The sequence below is a fragment of the Cavia porcellus genome, unplaced genomic scaffold, assembly GCF_034190915.1.
Source record: "Cavia porcellus strain 051 isolate PalLab524CR breed Dunkin Hartley unplaced genomic scaffold, mCavPor4.1 scaffold_17, whole genome shotgun sequence".
Taxonomy (NCBI): Eukaryota; Metazoa; Chordata; class Mammalia; order Rodentia; family Caviidae; genus Cavia; species Cavia porcellus.
This window is the reverse complement of record NW_026947500.1, coordinates 63,220,582-63,237,983: the sequence shown is the minus strand read 5'-3', so window position 1 is coordinate 63,237,983 and position 17,402 is coordinate 63,220,582. Positions and strand designations below refer to the sequence as shown.

Genomic DNA, 17,402 nt, shown 5'->3' with positions numbered 1-17,402 from the left:
ATACGTATTTTTTCTTTTCCCCTTTCTTCCTTTCCTCTGCCCCCATCACGGTTTGCCTTTTCTACAGTGTTTAAATTGCCAAAATACTTATTGCAGTGAAGGTCGCGTCCCTATGATTCCTTTTTTTTTTTTTTTTTTTTTTTTGTCTTTTTCGTTTTTATCAGTACCAGGGACCAAACTCACGACTGCCTGCTTACAAAGGCAGGGACTTATGCAGCTGAGCTAAATCCCCAGCCCCTAAGATTCCCTTTCAAAATCCTCCCCCACTTCAAAGGCGCTCAGCCCGCGGTCCCGCCCTTCCTGCAGCAGCTCTAACCCTAACCCTCTCCCCTGAGGGTCCTTGGCTGCGCCCTCCCGGCTGCCCTGAGGTCCTGAATGGACTCAAAACATTAACTAACACTGTTGACTCTGGGGAGGAATCAAAAGCCACCCGGTGACTGAAGTGCATTTGAACGCAGCGCCCGGGCTGCCTGTCCACCAGGTGGCACTCGGGAGCTAGGTCACGGTATTTTTGATACACCCCACGTAGACACTCAAAGCGGCACTGTGAGGGGAATCATTAACAGTGCGTGTGTATGATGGGCATTTGTTTCATTTAAACATCCACCGTATTTGTTGGCCACACCATTGCCTGCGTTGAGTATATATACCTATTTCACCTCCAAGTTGTAAAAGCAGCCTTGAAATTCTAAGATGTGGGAGGCTTTATGCTTCCTATTTTATGTCTAGCCCATCTGAAAATTCTTGGGTTTCCCCTTCCATCACAAAATACTTCACTCCACCACACCTCTGTCAAAAGCGGGAGGAGAAAGGGTGGGTCTCGAACCCCTACTTCCCTGGCTCAGGCCCCCACCCACTGCCTGTGTGGCTCCCGGACACTTCTGGTTTTCTCTGCAGGGTTAGAACTGCTTGGGAGAAGCCATGGGAATGTGCTCCCCTCTAGTGGCCCCACGAGTGATAGCACCTTCAAGGGAAAGAAAACACACTTCAAATCTTTAAAATCAGGAAGGCTTTGGTTTGAAACTCGCCAAAAGCTGGGGACTGGGACTCAGACACTTGTACACCATGTTATTAGCAGCATGCTGCACAACAGACTAAAGTAGAAACAACCCCACTGTCTATCGAAAGAGGAATGGATCAGTAAAACGAGGTCTACCCACAATGGAATATTATTCGGTGATTAAAAAGGAAGTCCTGACGCCTGCTACAGTGCAGATGTGCCTTATGGACAACGCTGGGTAAAAGCAGCCAAGCTCAAAAGGTGCACACAGCGTGATTCCACCCCCAGGGTCTCCCGGGAGCCCTTGGCCCCGAGACAGGAAGTAGGGCGGATGCCAGGGGCTGAGGACTTCCTGTTTTGCAGGGGGCAAGGTGAAGTTCAGGGAGAGGAAAACGTTCTGCAGATGCGTGGTGTGGATGGCTGCACGGCCATGTGAATCTGTTTAAGGTCCCTGAACTATGCATTTAGACATGGCTAAGATGATTTTTTTTTTTAAATTCCCCTATACTGAGGAGTGAACCCAGGGCCTTCTCATTGGGCCCTGTTCAGTTTTGTTTTAATTTCAAGACAGAGGCTTGCTAAGTTACTAAACTGCCCAGAAAGCTAGATTTGAACTTGCGATCTTCCTGCGTCGGCTTCCCATAGGGCTGGAATGACAGGTGTGAGATAGTAAACCTTACTTCACCTGCATTCATCAAGTGAGGAGGAGGTGGTGGGTCAGAAGCTGGGGGCACAGAGGGCGGGAACCAGGCCAAGAAGCCAGCAGTGCACCCTCAGACGGGCCTGGCTCCACAGCACCCTGAACCTGGGCCCTGCACCCACTGCTGTGTGCCCGCCCGGCCTCTGGCTTGCGTGGCACAGATTCTGCGCGCTCAGTGAGCTCCCCAGACGCCTCCCCCGCCCCAGCCAGTGATACTCTGCACCGTCTACTTCCTGTCACAGCGATTTTGCATCACCCCAAGTCACCCCCGGGCTGCTTCCTGCCCGCCCACCCCTGCGGGGCCATGCAGGACGGCAGATGGCGGCAACCGCCTGTGTCCCGGCTGGCAGTGGGCGATCCCTGAGGCCCTGCCCGGCCTGGCACGGGAGGGAGTCGCGCGCGCAGCCCCGTGCGTGTGCCCCGAGGGTGCGGGTGCATGGCCCCTCACGCGTGCCTGGGGACGAGTCTGAAGGCCTGGGTCGGTGAGTGAAGGAAGGAGCTTCTGGACCCGACGGGTTTGGACTGAGGGAGTCGCCGCGTGACAGGTGTGCGGGTCCGCGTCGCGGGGGATGTGGGAGGCACCCAGGCTCCAAGCGCGTAGACTGAGTATTTGAGCCTCAGATGGCTGTGATGGTGCAGCCCTGTGTGTATCCACAGCATTCAGTGTGCGTGCGTGTGCATGTGTGTGCGTGTGTGCGTCCCGAGCAGCCGCGTGCCCTGCTCGTGTGTGGCCCGTACAGCTCTGAGAGCCTGGTGCCTGCCTTCCCGTGATGCTGTGCACGCTCCAAACCCTCCCCGATCAGGTGGAGGTGCACCAGGGACCCGTGTGGGTCACACGGTGGGAATGCCTGTGCCTGCCCCTGTCAGGCCCAGCAGTCGCTGCAGCTGGCCCCACATAGCTGGGGACCAAGATGCCGGAGTTTCTGCCACCTGGAAGCAGCTCCACCTCAGAGAAAGGCAGCTCCACCTCTTGTCTTGGATGACAAGAAGGTGCCCACAAACCATCAGGAAGTGGTTCCTACTGTCGTGGTCTGCAGTGTAAAAATTATCATTGTAATGTGTGTGAGAGAGAGTGTGTGTGTGTGTGGCACTGGGGACTGAACCCGGGCCTTTGTACTAAGCTATATTCCCAGCCCTCCTTATTTTTCTATTTCAAGATAGTCTAAGTCACTAAATTGCCTGCACTGGGCTGGAATTTTGTGATCTTCCTGCCTCAGCCTCCTGAGCACCTGGGATTGCAGGCCTGGGCCTCAGAGCCTGGCTGAGATGAACTTTTTTGGATTCCGTAGAGAACTAGGATTTCTGCAGTGTTTGTAAGGTGGCTTCTTTCGTCATATATTCAGATAGTTAAAAATGTAAGGCTGCTACATGTAGCAATCGCCTTGCAGAATTACCCAAGATAGAAGGGTCCTCTCTCAAGAATGGGTACTAGCCTCCCCCACCATGTCACAGATGGCTGTGTCCGACCTGAGTGTGCCTGAGTGCGTATTGTACGCCAAGATCTTTGGGTGTGTGACCAGCTGTGCTATTGGCCGTGTGCACCCTGGCTCCCCAGGCCGGATCTGTCCCTGTCCCCGAGTCCTCTCTGGCCTCTTGGAACATGCATGCGATCCCGCGCATGCGTGTGGCTCTGCGGGGCTCCACGCGTCTTGCTGTGGGCCCACCCCTGTATCCAGAGTGTGCATACTCCTGTGGTATGCCTGTTTCCCAGCACGCCCCGCGGACTGGCACCCGGGTCCCTGCATGTCTGGTTGTGCGGACACTGTTGCGGCCCTGTTCCCCGGCAGTTCTGGGCGGTTGGTTCCGCAGGAAGCTGTTGGGGTGGGGTTGAGGATGCTGAGCTTCCCCTTTCGCACCCCATTCTTGCCCCTGGGGACGCAGACGCTCACGGCCTTGTGGCCGGACCGGGGTCCCCATCCTGTGCTCAACATTCCTGCGCGGCCTCCCTGGACCCTGGCGTGTGCCCATGGCCTGCTCGGAGGAGGCAGCTGAAGAAGAGGAAGCGGGGCAGTGCTGGGTCATGCTGTGGTCACACCTGGCTGTCGCTCAGATGCTGCCTTGGGGCTCCCGAGAGCCCCAGCCGAGGGTCGTGGGGACCACAGGAGCAGGCGGCCGGAATGGACACCGGCGCCATGTTGGAGCAGGCGCCCTGCGGTGAGTCCCTACCCGGGAGTGGGAGCGGGCACCTAGGGACAGGAGCAGAAGCAGGGACCACGGATGGAGGGACTCACAGCAGGCAGCCTGCTCCCCAGGAAGTGGGGGGCTGGGTGGCCTCAACTCTGTTCCACCAAGACCACCTCAGGTGCCAGGGCCTTAGGAGCCCCAGGCAAGGGCAGAGAGTGGGGCCCTCTGCACCCATGGGGACCAGGGACCGAGGACCAGGCATGAACCGAGCCACGGTGGCCACCTCCAGATGACTCCAGGGCTCCTCCCCTATAGGTCTCCCCAAAACAGGACCCATGAGGGTGGAGCTGGTGGACCCAGCTTGCAAAACAAATCCAACCTTTAAGGCTGTTGCTGGTGACCCACCCTGTGAGGTCACCTGAGGAGCCCGCCTCTGCCCTGCTAACCACCCAGCTGGGGGCTCCACTGGGGAGGGTCACCTTGGGGAGCCTCCCCCAGAGGATGGGTGGGGCGAGGGAAGGAGGGAGGCAGCCTGCGGTTGGTGCCAGGCACACCCGGGCTCAGCTTCCTCCAGGCCCCTAGTGCTGCATGCTTACTGCTGCCTTTAAGGGCTAGGAAGCCACACATGCTGGGGCCCAGGCAGGGGACAGGAAGGATGGAACAGGAGCATCAGCCTGCAAATAAGCTTGAATGCCACTCTCAGTGCACGGGTGGCCCAGGCTGAGGCTCAGCATCCATGGATGGTCGAGGGAAGGTATCCCAGCCATCTGCCTCCTCTGAGTCCCTTCACTGGGCCTGGCACCTTGGGGAGTGGCTTCCTAGAGGAGGCGCTGTGTCCACACAGCCTTGAAGGCCCAGGCATTGTCCAAAGTGAGTGCCCCGTTATGCCTGGCCTAGTCCAGCCACTGCAGGGTACCGAGGTGGTCAGCCAGGACACCCCGCCCCTCAGGAGGTGGTCGGTTTGATGGCTTCTGTCAACACAAGACTTGCAGGGTTCCTCATGCAGAACCACAAGGCCACAATGGAGCACTGGACGATGGGCCCCTGAGAGAACCCTGGGAATCTGGGGTTGAGGGACTGTTTGATTGTTTGTTGATTGGCTTGTTTGTGTGGGTGCTGGGGGCTGAGCTCCATCCTCAACCCTGTCTAGTTTATTTTTCAAGACAGGGTTACTCTAAGTCGCTAAATTGCCTGGGCTGGGCTTGAATTTGTAATCCTCCTGCCTCAGCCTCCCAGGGTGCTGGGATGACAGGCGTGCAAAACCACATCCAGCTTTTTTGGGGGGTAGGTTATGTGGTCTTGGGGTGTCCTTAAGATAGGCGCTGTGCGGTGTGTATTCCTGGTGTCTGTCGGGCTCCCCAAGTGCTAGGCTTTGTTGGGGTGAAACCATTGGTGTGCACCTGAGGCTTAGATTTCTGCGGTTTGTGGTAGGTGCTCAGGACGGGGTCTGCAGGCCTGAGAACAATTTGCAGATAAAAAGGCGCACGCCAATATGCAAGACCCTTCACATCTTTTTAGGGAATTTAAGGAAAAAGGCACTGTAACCTTGAGTAGATTTGTGTACTGAAGATGTAATTTACAACACACACACACAATCTTACAATGACGGATTTCCGCCTCCTTTTCCCCACCTGTTCCCACCCTACCTCAGTCCTTGCCTGTGTGCACGCTCTCCCTCCTGCTGTTGCTGGACAGGCGCGGGTTCGAATGCAAGCTCCCTGCCCCTGCACGGCCGAGGACAGTGGCCTGGCCTCCCTCCCCGTGTATCCTCTGCAGGGGTCACCACAAGGTCACACATGTGAGCCCTTCAGGTGCCTGGCAACAGCAGCAGCTCCAAAAAAACAAAAACAAAAACAACACAGCTGAACTCACCTTTTCCTGCGAGCTCCACGCTGACACCTCACACTTCCTTCCTGACACCCCCCCCCCGCCCCCCGCCAGTGCCTGCGCGCGGCTCAGGAACTCTGTGCCCAAGCAGAGCGCGCGGTGATTGCCGACTGCGCACCAGTCCACGCACGGCGATAACCAAGGTGTCACTTCGCAGGGTTTCTTTGGCCTGAAGTCCACAGAGGCCCGGAGCTCCGCGCACTGCAGACGCGGTTCAGAGGTTCCCTGCGCCCTGCTGGCCTCCTGTGATCGCTGCCCTGGGGGAGGACGTCACTGTCGCTCCCGGGGCACCTGATTTACACACGGAGCCCCTTCATGGGGTGTGAGAGTGTGGGATACATGGTCTACAGGTTTGGGGGTGTCTGGGATCCCGAGGCGCCCGGCTCTCGGTCACATTCCCAGGGCCAGGAGCGCCCTCTGTGTCCCGGCCTCTGCGGGACCCCGTCGCCCAGCAGGGACGGCAGCCCTGGAAGGCCGGGCGCCGCCGTGCGTCCCTGTGGGAGGAAACTCAGGTCCTGGCAGAGACTCGAGAGCCAGGGACGGACTGAGGCTTTGGGGGCCTGGCGCCCGGGCCAGGTCAGCGGCTGGAGGGCGCGGCCAGGGCTGGCGCAGAGTGGGGTAGGTGTGTGCGCCAGGCCTCGGGGAGTCAGAGCAAGGACTCGGGTTTCGACCTGAGAGATGGGAACGCAGGGGAAACTCACAGACGGTTCCCAGCTGCTAACAACTCGGGGTCCGATTTTTCTTTCCCTCGGATGGGGCAAAAATGGACCGGTGTCCATTTCGGGTGCAGTATTAGGCGAGCTCTCGAGCTAGTGCGCAGCGTTGTGAAGCGCTGATGCCTCTCCGGGGCGCGTGTGAGAGTTCTGAGAGCTTTAAGGTAGGGGAAGCGAAGCCAGGATCTTGGGGTGATGAGAGAGGTCGAGGCAGGGGAGGCCGCGCGGAGGAACAGGTGCAGGGTCCCACCAGCAGGGGGCAGCACGTGCCTGCGGGAGCGCTGGGTCTCAGGGGCGCACATGCGCGCGCACTATGTATGCATGGTGCCCAGAAAGACGCGGGGACCCGGGCAGACCCCAAAACCTCTTCGTAAATACAAGATGCCCCTACCGCATAGACTCAGGTACCCCCAACTTCCAGATACCGCCTGATCACCCACAGCATTACAGACACTTCCAAAACCGCCTACAATCCCGGGTACCTGGGAGGCTGAGGTCAGAGGATCACAAGTTCAAGATCAGCCTGGGCAACATAATGAGATTGTCTCAAAATAAAAACAAAAAGGGGTGGTGTAGCTCAGCGATGGAGCCCCTGCCTACTTTCACAAGGCTTTGGGTTCCACCTCCAGCAATGCAAAATTTTAAAAATCTAGATATTCAAATACATCCCACCTAGACAAACTGACATTTAAGGCTTGCATGCACGCGCGCATGTGTGTGTGCGCGCGCGCGCGCGTGTGTGTGTGTGTGTGTGTGTGTGTGTGTGTGTGTGTGACAGAGAGAGAGAGAGAGAGAGGCAGAGACAGAAAGACAGAGAGACTCATGATATGATCTAGGCTGGCCTTGAACACACTGTAACCTACACTGGTTTCCAATTTGTGGTAATCCTCCTGCCTCAGCCTCCTGAGTGCTGGGATTACAGGCATGTACCACCATACCCAGTGGCTCAAGACTTAGTAACACACATACAAACCTGAAAATATGCACTTTATGTGCTGGTACACAAATGCATTGTCAAATGTACAGACAGTGGTGCAAATACACACACACACACACACACACTCATGCCCACCCATGCTGCATTTGTGACAGGACCCCAGGATGGGTAGGGGGCTGGGGCAGCTAAGGTTTGGGCTCCTCCAGGCATGGAGCCCCCAGACCCCCGGCTGGAACTCCAGTCCTCCTCCTGCAGCCCAGGCTCCATCAGCTGATGCATCTGGCAGCCTCGAGCCGCAGTCCCCGCCTCTCTTGCTGGCAGCGGGTCCTGGCAGGGCTTCCCTACAGGCCAGCTCCCTCTCCGGGTGCATCACCCTCCGACACGAGGCCCCATGGCCGCCTCAGCGCTTAACCACTCCTGGCCGGCCCTCTCCAAGCTGTGGCTGAAGCGCTGGGGATTCAAGCGTGGTGAGTGGCGGTTGGGCACTGTGTGCCCAGGCGGGGACCCCCAGTCTGCTTGTCCACAGTTCCCTCAGAGCCCCGACTTGGCCTGGCCACAGACTCTGCTCAGCCTCCCCAGGTTCCCTGAGCCCCGACTCCCCGCAGTATCCACGGGGACGGCCCCCAGGCCCTGCAAGCAGCTGACCCTGGACAAGCAGAGCCAGCACGCCCCACCCCGCCTGGCCACTGGGCTCCTGAGGTGCAGTGACAGGCAGGGGGCATCCCTGGCCCTCTTGGTTCCTGGAGCTGCCTCAGGGCAGGAGGCCCAAGCAGGCAGAGCTGAAGTCCCCAGGCCAGCGCCACCACTGGGCACATAAGTGCACACACTGCAAGGTGACCACCCCTTCCCAGGTCCTGGGGCCTCAGTTTACCTCTGTGGGGTCTGCAGAGGCCCCATATTCTATCCCACAGGACTTGAGTGAGCCCTTTTTTGTAGGGGTAAGAGCACTTCCTCCTGAATCTCGGGCGAGGTTGGCCCTTGTCGGAAGCCAGCTGGCATTTGGGTCCACAGTATGTGGAGGGCAGCGAGGTGGTCAGAGCCAGCTAGGCCCTACGGACTCCTGACTTCCTCGTCTTCTGGCACCTCCCATCCTCCCATCCACATAGGGAGCCCCCTGCCTAGTCAGGCCAGCCATGTCACTCAGCTGTGGGCCTCCCAGGCCACCATGGCTGCACAAGCCAAGGGCTTGCTCGGAGTATCTCGAGTTTCCAAGAAGACAGCTCAGCGGGGTGGCCTGGGGACTGGGATGCAATTACAGAGTTTGAATGATGGTGGTAGAGCCCATGTGCAGCCTTTGTGCAACTAAGCCCAGAGAGGTTGAGTGACTTGCTCAATGTCACACAGCAGTATACCCCAGAGGAGCTGGGGTTTGGAGACCCCTGTGTTCTGGGGCTGCCTTGGTAGCTCAGTTCTGTCTGGTGAGTGAAGCCGCCAACATGGGCCGCCCAAGGGGCGGTTCTGGAGAATTCAGCTATGTTATCTGGGTCCCGAGAAGCTCTGTGTCATTCCTGATAGAGGCTGTGCTGTTGGAGCCTGCAGGTGGGGATGATGGGGGCGGGGGAGGCTGGTAATGCTGCAGGGCTGGTGGAAGAAGAGGATGCCTGCGGTGCCCCTGGCAGCCAGCTCCGTGGAAAGTGAAGGGCCATGCCCCACCCCCTTTCCCTCCCTAGCTTTGCAGTCCCCAGGGGCTCCCGAAGTGGGAAGCCTGTCCTTTCTGGCTTTGGCCGGACAGTAGGGGGAATGGTGTCCTGCTGTTCGTGCCTCTAGAAAGCTCCATAATTGGCTATGTGGTCACCTGACAGGGGACCCCTAGGGAGCTAGCAGTTGTGAACGTGGGGAGGCAGACAGCGCCTTGGTGGGAGAGACTGATACCTGCCTGCCCCTCGACTGCTGCAGCTGCCCGGGCTGGCCGGGTTATTTGGTTCACACCCCCAGTACACGCACGGGTGGGCGTGTTCTCTGTCTTCTCCGGTTTCCTGGCCTGGTTCTGCCTCTCCTCCTTCTACATCTCCTGCCACTACCCCCTCAGAATGTCAGCTCTGGATGTAATGTGCCCCTGCTCTGGACACTGTCATATCAACTGTCCTTCCAGCTCCCTACCCATCAGCCACCCAGCCAGTCAGTGACCTGTCACCCACTGTACACCTGCTACCCAGCATTCACCTCTCCATCCACCCAGCAATTCATCCATCTGCCTACCCAACTCAGCAGCCAACCAGTAATAAACAAGTAGACATCCAGTCGGTGAACTATCCAACCACCTGTCCACACTTCTAACCATACACCCAGTCACCCATCCTCTCATCCATCAGTCCAACCAGTCAGCCAACCAATTAACTATCCAACCATTCATCTATTTAATCCTCAGTCCATCTACCCAACTCACCAGCCAACCAACCAGTAATTCATCTATCCAGATAGATATTATCCAACCATCCACTAATCCATCTAACCATCCATTTACCTATTCAGCCAACCAGCTCCATCTATCTAGACAGGCAGTATGCTCCATCTATCTAGACAGGCAGATAGCCATTTAACTATCTAATTATCCATCCAACCACACATTCATCCATCTATCCATCCATTTAGCTAACCAAATAGCCAACAATCAACCATCTATCCATCCATCCATCTATTTGTCCACCTATTGATCATTCATCAACAAGCGTGTGGCCACGGTCTCTGCCAATTCCACACAGCACCAGACAGCCCAGTGATTGTGACCTGTTGTTTTGAACTCAGAAATTCCTGGGTTCAAATCTCCACTCCCTCAAGCCGGGATGACGGGGCACTGGTAAGATTAGTGTCCCTCTCCAGGCCCCTGTGTTCCCCCTGTAGCAAGTGAAGACTCCGCAGAGGTTGGATGGGAGAAACTGATAAGCACAGGCCAAGCCCAGCACTGTGCCAGGCACATAGGAAATGGCTGATACAGTAGGATTTTCCCACTTGGCCCTGGGGCATGTAAAAGTGGGTGGGATTCAGGCCCTGCCCTCACAGACCTCTGCTCTGGAGCTGAGATAAGCACACTTCTCCATAAAAGGTCAGAGAGTGCTGTACATACTTTTGGCTTTGCAGGCCGTGTGGTCTCGGATGTGTGTGCAAGTATCACTGCTGATAGTTGCATTTCTAGCACAAGGGAAGCCATGATGAGACGCAGGGGAAGGGGCCTAGCTGTGTGCCAATAAAACTTTATAAAGTCAAACAGGGAGCTGGATTTGACCCCCGGGGCCAGGAAAAGTACAAGGGAAATAATCACAACACGTATGGATAAAGAGTGCAGGGCCATCAGAGCCCTGGAGCTGAATCTGCAGAGAAGCCAACATTGCCCTCTGCGGCCTGCAGGGCCGAAAGAGGAGGAAGGCTGCGTGGAGGTGGCACCAAGACACACGGGGTTTACCAGCTGCAGAGGAGGGCTGGAAAGGTTTCTGAGTGTCATTCTAAACCAGCCATGGCGGTGCCAGCCTGTAATCTCAGCACACTGGAGGCTGAGGCAGGAGGAGAATATGGCAAGTTCAAGACCAGTCTGAGCTACATTGCAAGTCCCTGTCTCAAACAAATGGATGAATAAAAAAGCATGCAGTACCAGACGGACCAGAGTCCACTATGATGCCAGGAAGACGCACCAGCTCCAGGGCCGAGGGGCCAGGCAGAAGAGCCTGGTGGTTGAGGTTGGTGACAGTGGTTGGACCTGCTTAGGACCATCTGAGTTGGCAGTTGATAGAGCTCAGGTATTGACCCTGAGATCAGGGATTCACCTCAGGGAACAAATGAGAGCCTGATCTATGAAACTCAATTGGGGCTCAGTCTATGGACCCAGGATTGGGGCTCAGAATCAGACACAGAGACGAGGGCTCAGTCAATGCCACTGGAAGGACGCAGTCTATGACAAGAATTGGGGCTCCATACAGGACACCAAGGTTTATAGTCTGTACGCAGAGCCATTATGGGGGCTGAACTTGAGAGGAGGACAGGGTAAAAAAGAAACAGGGTGCAGAGATGCAGAGGGATTGCAGCGAGGCATGTCAGGTGCCCTAACGTGTGGGAAGGAGATGGGATGGTCTCCGGGATTCCCGCCTGCTTACTGGGAGGACAGGGCAGTCACACTAGAAAAGAGAGGAGGAGGAGGAAGAGGGGGAGGAGGAGGGGAAATGACAGGGTGGTCTGCATGGTTCCGGGTGGGAGCCTGCACGGGAACATCAGGCAGCAATGATCAGGGATACAGGGGACAAAATCCGGAGCTTTGGTGGGGAAAGTTCACCCCCAATATCAGAGCTGGATGTGTGACAGCAGAATCAGAGCTCAGCCCGCAACCGGGATCAGAGGTCACCCTGCGCCTGGGACCAGGGCTCGGTCTGCCTCTGGGCTCAGGGCTTAGTCTGCCTCCAGGATCAGGGCTGGGTCTGCCTCCAGGATCAGGGCTCAGTCTGCATCTGGGCTCAGTGCTCAGTCTGCATCCAAGATCAGGGCTCAGTATATGATCAGAGTTGAGGTTCAACTTGTGGCCCTGGGGGAGAGGTAAGTCTATGGCTCCAAGATTGGGTTTTTTAGGCTATGACACTGGGTTTGGGGCTTAACCTGACTTAAGACAGAGCATGGTGTGTGACACTGAGATTCAGGCTCAGTACATGACAACAGGACAAGGACTCACCCTATGATGGAACACTGAAGTTTCATCTATCACACCGGGACCGAGGCTCCGCCCATGACACAAAGGTGAGGGCTCAGTCTACAAAGCCAGGATCAGAGTCCATTCTGTCGTCAAATCAAACATTATTCTCCCTGCATCCTAGTCCTCCACAGAAAGAGTAAACGCCTCCCTGCCCTTCCATTCTCCACCTTCGGACCCTAACCCCCACTCCTCGTGCTCTGCAGGATCTGGCAGCCCCAGGCCTCCTCAGGACCTGGCCCCGAGCAGCAGGCAGACACTGCAGGCCCTTCTAATGTCCCTTAGGGTGCACCCCAGCTCCCATCAGCCTCCATCACCCACCTGTATACCCCGAGTCTGCGCTGGGGCCCAGGCTCCACAAACCACTGACCCAGTGAAAGCTTTGCTGGAGGCCTGTTCATGCTTTTTGGCAACAGCCTCGTTGAGACATGGATAATTCACCCAGCACAGGATGTATTCATTTGGAGGATTCGTATTGTGGGTTTTCAGCACATTCCCAGACTTGTACAACCACAACCACATTGACCCTAAAGTACTTTCACCACCCCAAGAGGAAACTCACACACACACACCCCCCCACAATCTCCATTTCCTCCCAGCCACTGGCCACCACTCACCCACTTCCTGTTTCCTTTAGATTTGCCTGTTTTGAACATCTCATAAGAATGGAATTAGGTAACACGTGAGTCCTGGTGATTGGCTGCCTTGACTGCACATGTTGCTAAGGGTCATCCATGTTGTGATGTGTGTGGAATTCGCACCCCTCCTTTTCGTGGCTGAATAATACTCCACTCTGTGGCTATATTGCAGGTTGTATGGTCATTCATCCACTGGTAGGCATTTGAGGTGTTTCCACCTGGCTGTGGTGGATAATGCTACCATGAGCAGAGAATAGTCTCCATTCTCCTAGGTAGTCGCCTAGCAGTTGGAATGCTGGGTTATGTACTAACCTCTTACACTTAAATTTTTGAGAAACTGCCAGGCACTTTTCTAATCTTCTTGTTATTTTGGTACATATGCATGTGTGCACATGACTCTCTTTCTTGTATCTATTTATAGAGCATGTTGATTTCTACCATGGCTATTTTCTGCTGTCCTTGGTACCTCCTAAATGCCCCAGCAATTCAGTATTCATAATTTTACCTTCGTGTGTGTGTGTGTGTGTGTGTGTGTGCGTGTGTGTGTGTGTGCGTGTGTGTGTGGACTGGGGATCACACCCAGGGCATTTTCCCTGAGCTACACCCTCGGGCTTTCATTTATTTTTTATTTTTATTTGGAGACAGGATCTTTCTAAGTCACTAAGTTGTCCAGGCTGGGCTTAAATATGGGATCCTCCCGCCTAGGCCTTCCAGAGTGCTGGGATCACAGATTTTTTTTTCCTTAAAGGAGCACTCCTGCCCCACATTATACAGGCTCTCTGGAGCAGTGCTTGTCACAGCTGGAAGGAGAAACAACACGAGATGGGCATGGACATCCCTGTCCCTGTCCCCTTTCCCCAGTGCATCTCTGGCTAGACTGGGAAAAACCTCTCCGGAGGTTACAGGCAGGCAGGCTGCACCCAGCATGTCCACCCCACATACTACCGTGGGGGAAACCCAGGGTGCTGTGACCCCGGAACACAGGGACTGGGGTCCACAGAACCTCAGGAAGCCCAAGCTATAGAGTAACGAAGAACCTCAGGCATTGTAATGGTTTAGACCAAGACCCCTACCCCGCCATGTGCTTTGGATGGTGATTGGCTCATAGAGACGCTGTGCTCAGCAGCGGATGCCTCCTCTGATGAGTCCACTGCTTGGTGTGCTGTTGAGAGGCGGGGTCTGGCTGGAAGAGGTGAAAAAGGGGCCCATTGGAGGCGTGGCCTGGCAGGGGCGGCTCCTCTCTGGCTCCGCCCTTCACCGCTGCTTCCTGGCCACCCTGCTGTAAGCAGCTGCACTCCGCCAGGCCCCTGGGCCATCCATCCTGCCTTGGAACAGCCAGGAGCACTATACTAAGCTAAAATACAACGCCCCTCCTCCGAGTTGGGAGTGTTGTGTGCTGTGTCTCAGAGAGGAGGAAAGTGACCAAGACACCTCCAGCGATCACTGCTGGCTGCGATGGGCTGCTCCCCACTTGGGCCTCCGCCTCCAGCCCCGCCCCAGGGCGCAGCCTACACCCTCCTCACTGTCCTCCAGGTCCTAGTTTCGTCTGATAACTTACCCCGCGTTCTCCGCAGGTTCTGAGCCCAAATCACCTGTCCCCCCCTTTGACTCTGGAGCTGCTGTCTTGGCCTCCAAAAGCAGCTGTGGACCCTGGAGACCTGAGGACCCAGATCGTTTCTCCGCCATGCAGGATGAGCAGGTAGTGTTGGCCAGGAGCTGAGGACACCGGGGGCAGCAAGTGCTTGGGGCTTAGCGCCGGCGTCTTACCGAACACCGTACCTACAGGGTCTTAGGGAGCCCTCGGCAAGGTGCAAGCAAGTGGCTAGTACGCAATGCCACAGACAAGGAAACTGGAATCCTTTCCAGACTAAGAACAGGGAGGGAAAGAAGGATGGACGGACAGACAGAAAGATGGATGGGATGAGATGGATAGATGGACGAGTGGATGGGGCAGATAGATGAGAGGGATGGATGCATAGGACAGGTGAATGGATGAACAGATGGATGGATGGACAGATGGATGCACGCGTGGGGCAAGTGGATGGATGGATAGACGGACAGATGGATAAATGGATGGACACATGAATACATGGATGGATGGGACAGATGGATGGAGGGATGGGTGGGTAGGTGGATGGATGGATAGCCTTCAATTTGCAGAAGTCCTCCTGCCTCAGCCTCCACAGTGCTGGAACTACAGGCATGTCCCACCACACTCAGTGAGATGTACGATTTTTAAATATGTATTTGCATATATGTGAGATACCTTGGCAAATGGACTCTAGACACAAAATTTGGGATGGATGAAAAAAAATCACTAACCATAAAGAAAAATAAATTTGACTCATTTGTAGGAAAACGAATGCACCTTGAGGCCATGATACTAAGTGAAATAAATCAGGCACACATGCTTACGTATCATGCGGTTTCTCTCAGATGGATTTCCAAAGTCTAAATAAAGACAAAATGAAAGCTAAATGATAGGGTACAGGGAGCTGGGCCTTTTGCAGATGGGCAGGGGACCTAGGTTAGAGGCACAAGAGAAGGAGGAGTGGGAAGAAGAGAAGCAAAACGGGCCAGCAATGCCCCAGAAAATGCATGTGCACTCATGTGCACTTTACACGCATAGCCGGAGGTCATTTCAGGCGCTATTTTTAGAGCCTCGACTTTCTGACTGCGACCCATCACGAGACCAGGTGTGGAATTTTCCACTTGTGTGTTGCCGAGGCCTGCCGCACTCCAAACAACTTAGGAGCACGCCAGTGTCAGGTTTTGGGGTGAGGGGTGTCAGGCCGAAGTCCCTTTTTCACCAGGCAAAGTGATGCCAGAGAGATAAGGTGCTTGGGATGGCTCTGCCGTTCGTCCCACGCACAGGACAGTTGTGAAAGCTTTTCAAAATAGAAGGGTATTCGTGTGGTGTCCAAACGTGAAAGTGGGGGGCACTTCTGGAAAAGGGGTTCTCAGGAGGCTTGCCCTCCGGATGTGACTTGGGGGAGCAGGTGTAGGCAGAGGAGCATAGATTAAGCTCATTGATGCCCCGCGCCTAGCTCCCTCTCCCTCACCCAGGAAATGCAGTGCAGGACATCCCGTCCCCGCCCGCCATGTACCTGCTGGCCCGGAGCTGGGACAGCCTGTTCCCGCCACGGCCATGGTCACACCCCGGCACCCCCACCAGCACTGGCCCAGCTCCCCCCTCTGCTTCCTAGAAACGGGGAGTCCAGGGGAAGGAGGGCGGCCCCGGCCTGGCCTAGAGTCTGTCCCCATGTGTTTATATTTACCGGAAGATGAAAACCAGACACTGAGGAGACCTCTCTGCAGAGTGGCTCTGGGGAGGTTGTCCAGGCGCGGAGGATGGGACAGGACGGAGGGGTGTGGAGGAAGGCGAAACCCAAACACAGGCGGCCTGGAGCCACAGGAGAGTGAATCCGCTCTGCCAGCAGCAGCCAGGGGTGGGTGTTTAGAAAGAGACCAAAGGAGAGGGCGCTTGGAGGACAAAGAGAGGAAGAGGAGGCACAAAAGGGGCACTATGAAGACGAAGGCCAGCTGGGCGTGGTGGGGCCTGCCTGTAACCTCTCTCAGCACTGGGGAGGCTGAGGCAGGAGGATTCTCTGTGAGCTGGAGCCCCACCTGAACAACTTAACAAAACCTTATATCAAAATGAAAAAAAAAAAAATTAAAAAGGGCTGGGGATGTAGCTCAGTGTAAAAGTCCTGGGTTCAATCCCCAGAACTGGGTGTGTGTGTGTGTGGAAGGGAGTTAAATGGTACATACAGTAAAAATAAAAAGGAGAGAAAGCCAAATGTGCAGAGAGGCTCATGTAGGTGAAAGGCCTGGCCTATCCCAAGCAGGTCCATGCACTGCCCTCTGCCTCCAGCTGGTTAATGTCCATGGCAGAGGCCAGGTGTGGTGGCACATCTCTGTAATCCCCTCACATGGGGAGGCTGAGACAGGAGGGTTTCAAGCTCAAGCCTAGACCCGGCAGTGTGGCAAATTACTGAAACTTTGTCTCAGAGTAAGAACTTTAAAAATGTCTAGCTCAGTGCGATCTCTGTTACCAAAAAGAGGGAGGAAATGTAAGTGTCAAAATAGTGGGTAATCAGACCTTCAGGCTGTGTGTATACAATGTATAATGCATTACATGTTTAAACTCAATCCCTGCTCATAGTATCTCACCATGTATATGCAAATATTCCAGAATATGGGAAAACATCCAAAATCCAAAACATTCCTGAGAAGTCCCAAGCATTTTGGGGAAGGGATACTCAAAACTGCAGTCATTATTTAAAATGGGGATAATTTATTCACTGTGGATCACCTTGCATTGTTTTCAAATTTTAAAAAAATATCGCTTTAAAAGCCAGGCATGGTGGTACTCACCTGTCATCCCAGCACTCAGGAGGCTGAGGCAGGAAGATCTTTACGATTTTGAGAACAGCCTGGGCTACAAAATGAGCTTAAGGCCAGCCTGAACCACATATGAGACCCTGTCTCAAAAAGACATAACTAAATAAATAAATTTAAAATACTGCTTTAAGCTGGGCATGGTGGCACACACCTGTTGTCTCAGGAGGCTGAGGCAGGGGGATCCCTGGGAGTTCAAGGCCAGCCTGGGCTACATAGTGAGACCTTGTCTCAAAAATAAAAAAATAAAAGAAAGAAAACTCAGGCTAAGGAAGGAGGCAGCAAAACGCAGACTCCAGGCCTCGGGGGGACTGAGCAAGGCTGGAAGGCCCA

At 55.1% G+C, this 17,402-nt stretch overlaps 1 protein-coding gene across 7 annotated transcripts in view; it reads left to right on the top strand.

Moving 5' to 3' along the window:
- The first annotated feature begins 1,998 nt into the window (after positions 1-1,998).
- Arhgef18 (Rho/Rac guanine nucleotide exchange factor 18) overlaps positions 1,999-17,402 on the top strand; it is a 70,142-nt gene continuing 54,738 nt past the window's right edge. For 2 of the 7 annotated variants that reach the window (XM_063228407.1, XM_063228405.1), the window contains exons 1-2: positions 3,567-3,854; positions 14,243-14,367. In XM_063228407.1, the coding sequence (XP_063084477.1) occupies positions 3,818-3,854; positions 14,243-14,367 (162 nt within the window). In that variant the 5' untranslated portion in view covers positions 3,567-3,817. Of the gene's footprint in view, positions 2,246-3,566; positions 3,855-7,691; positions 7,829-14,242; positions 14,368-17,402 lie in introns of those variants that run through there. The other 5 variants (XM_063228409.1, XM_063228410.1, XM_023564462.2 and 2 more) reach the window with 5 other exon arrangements.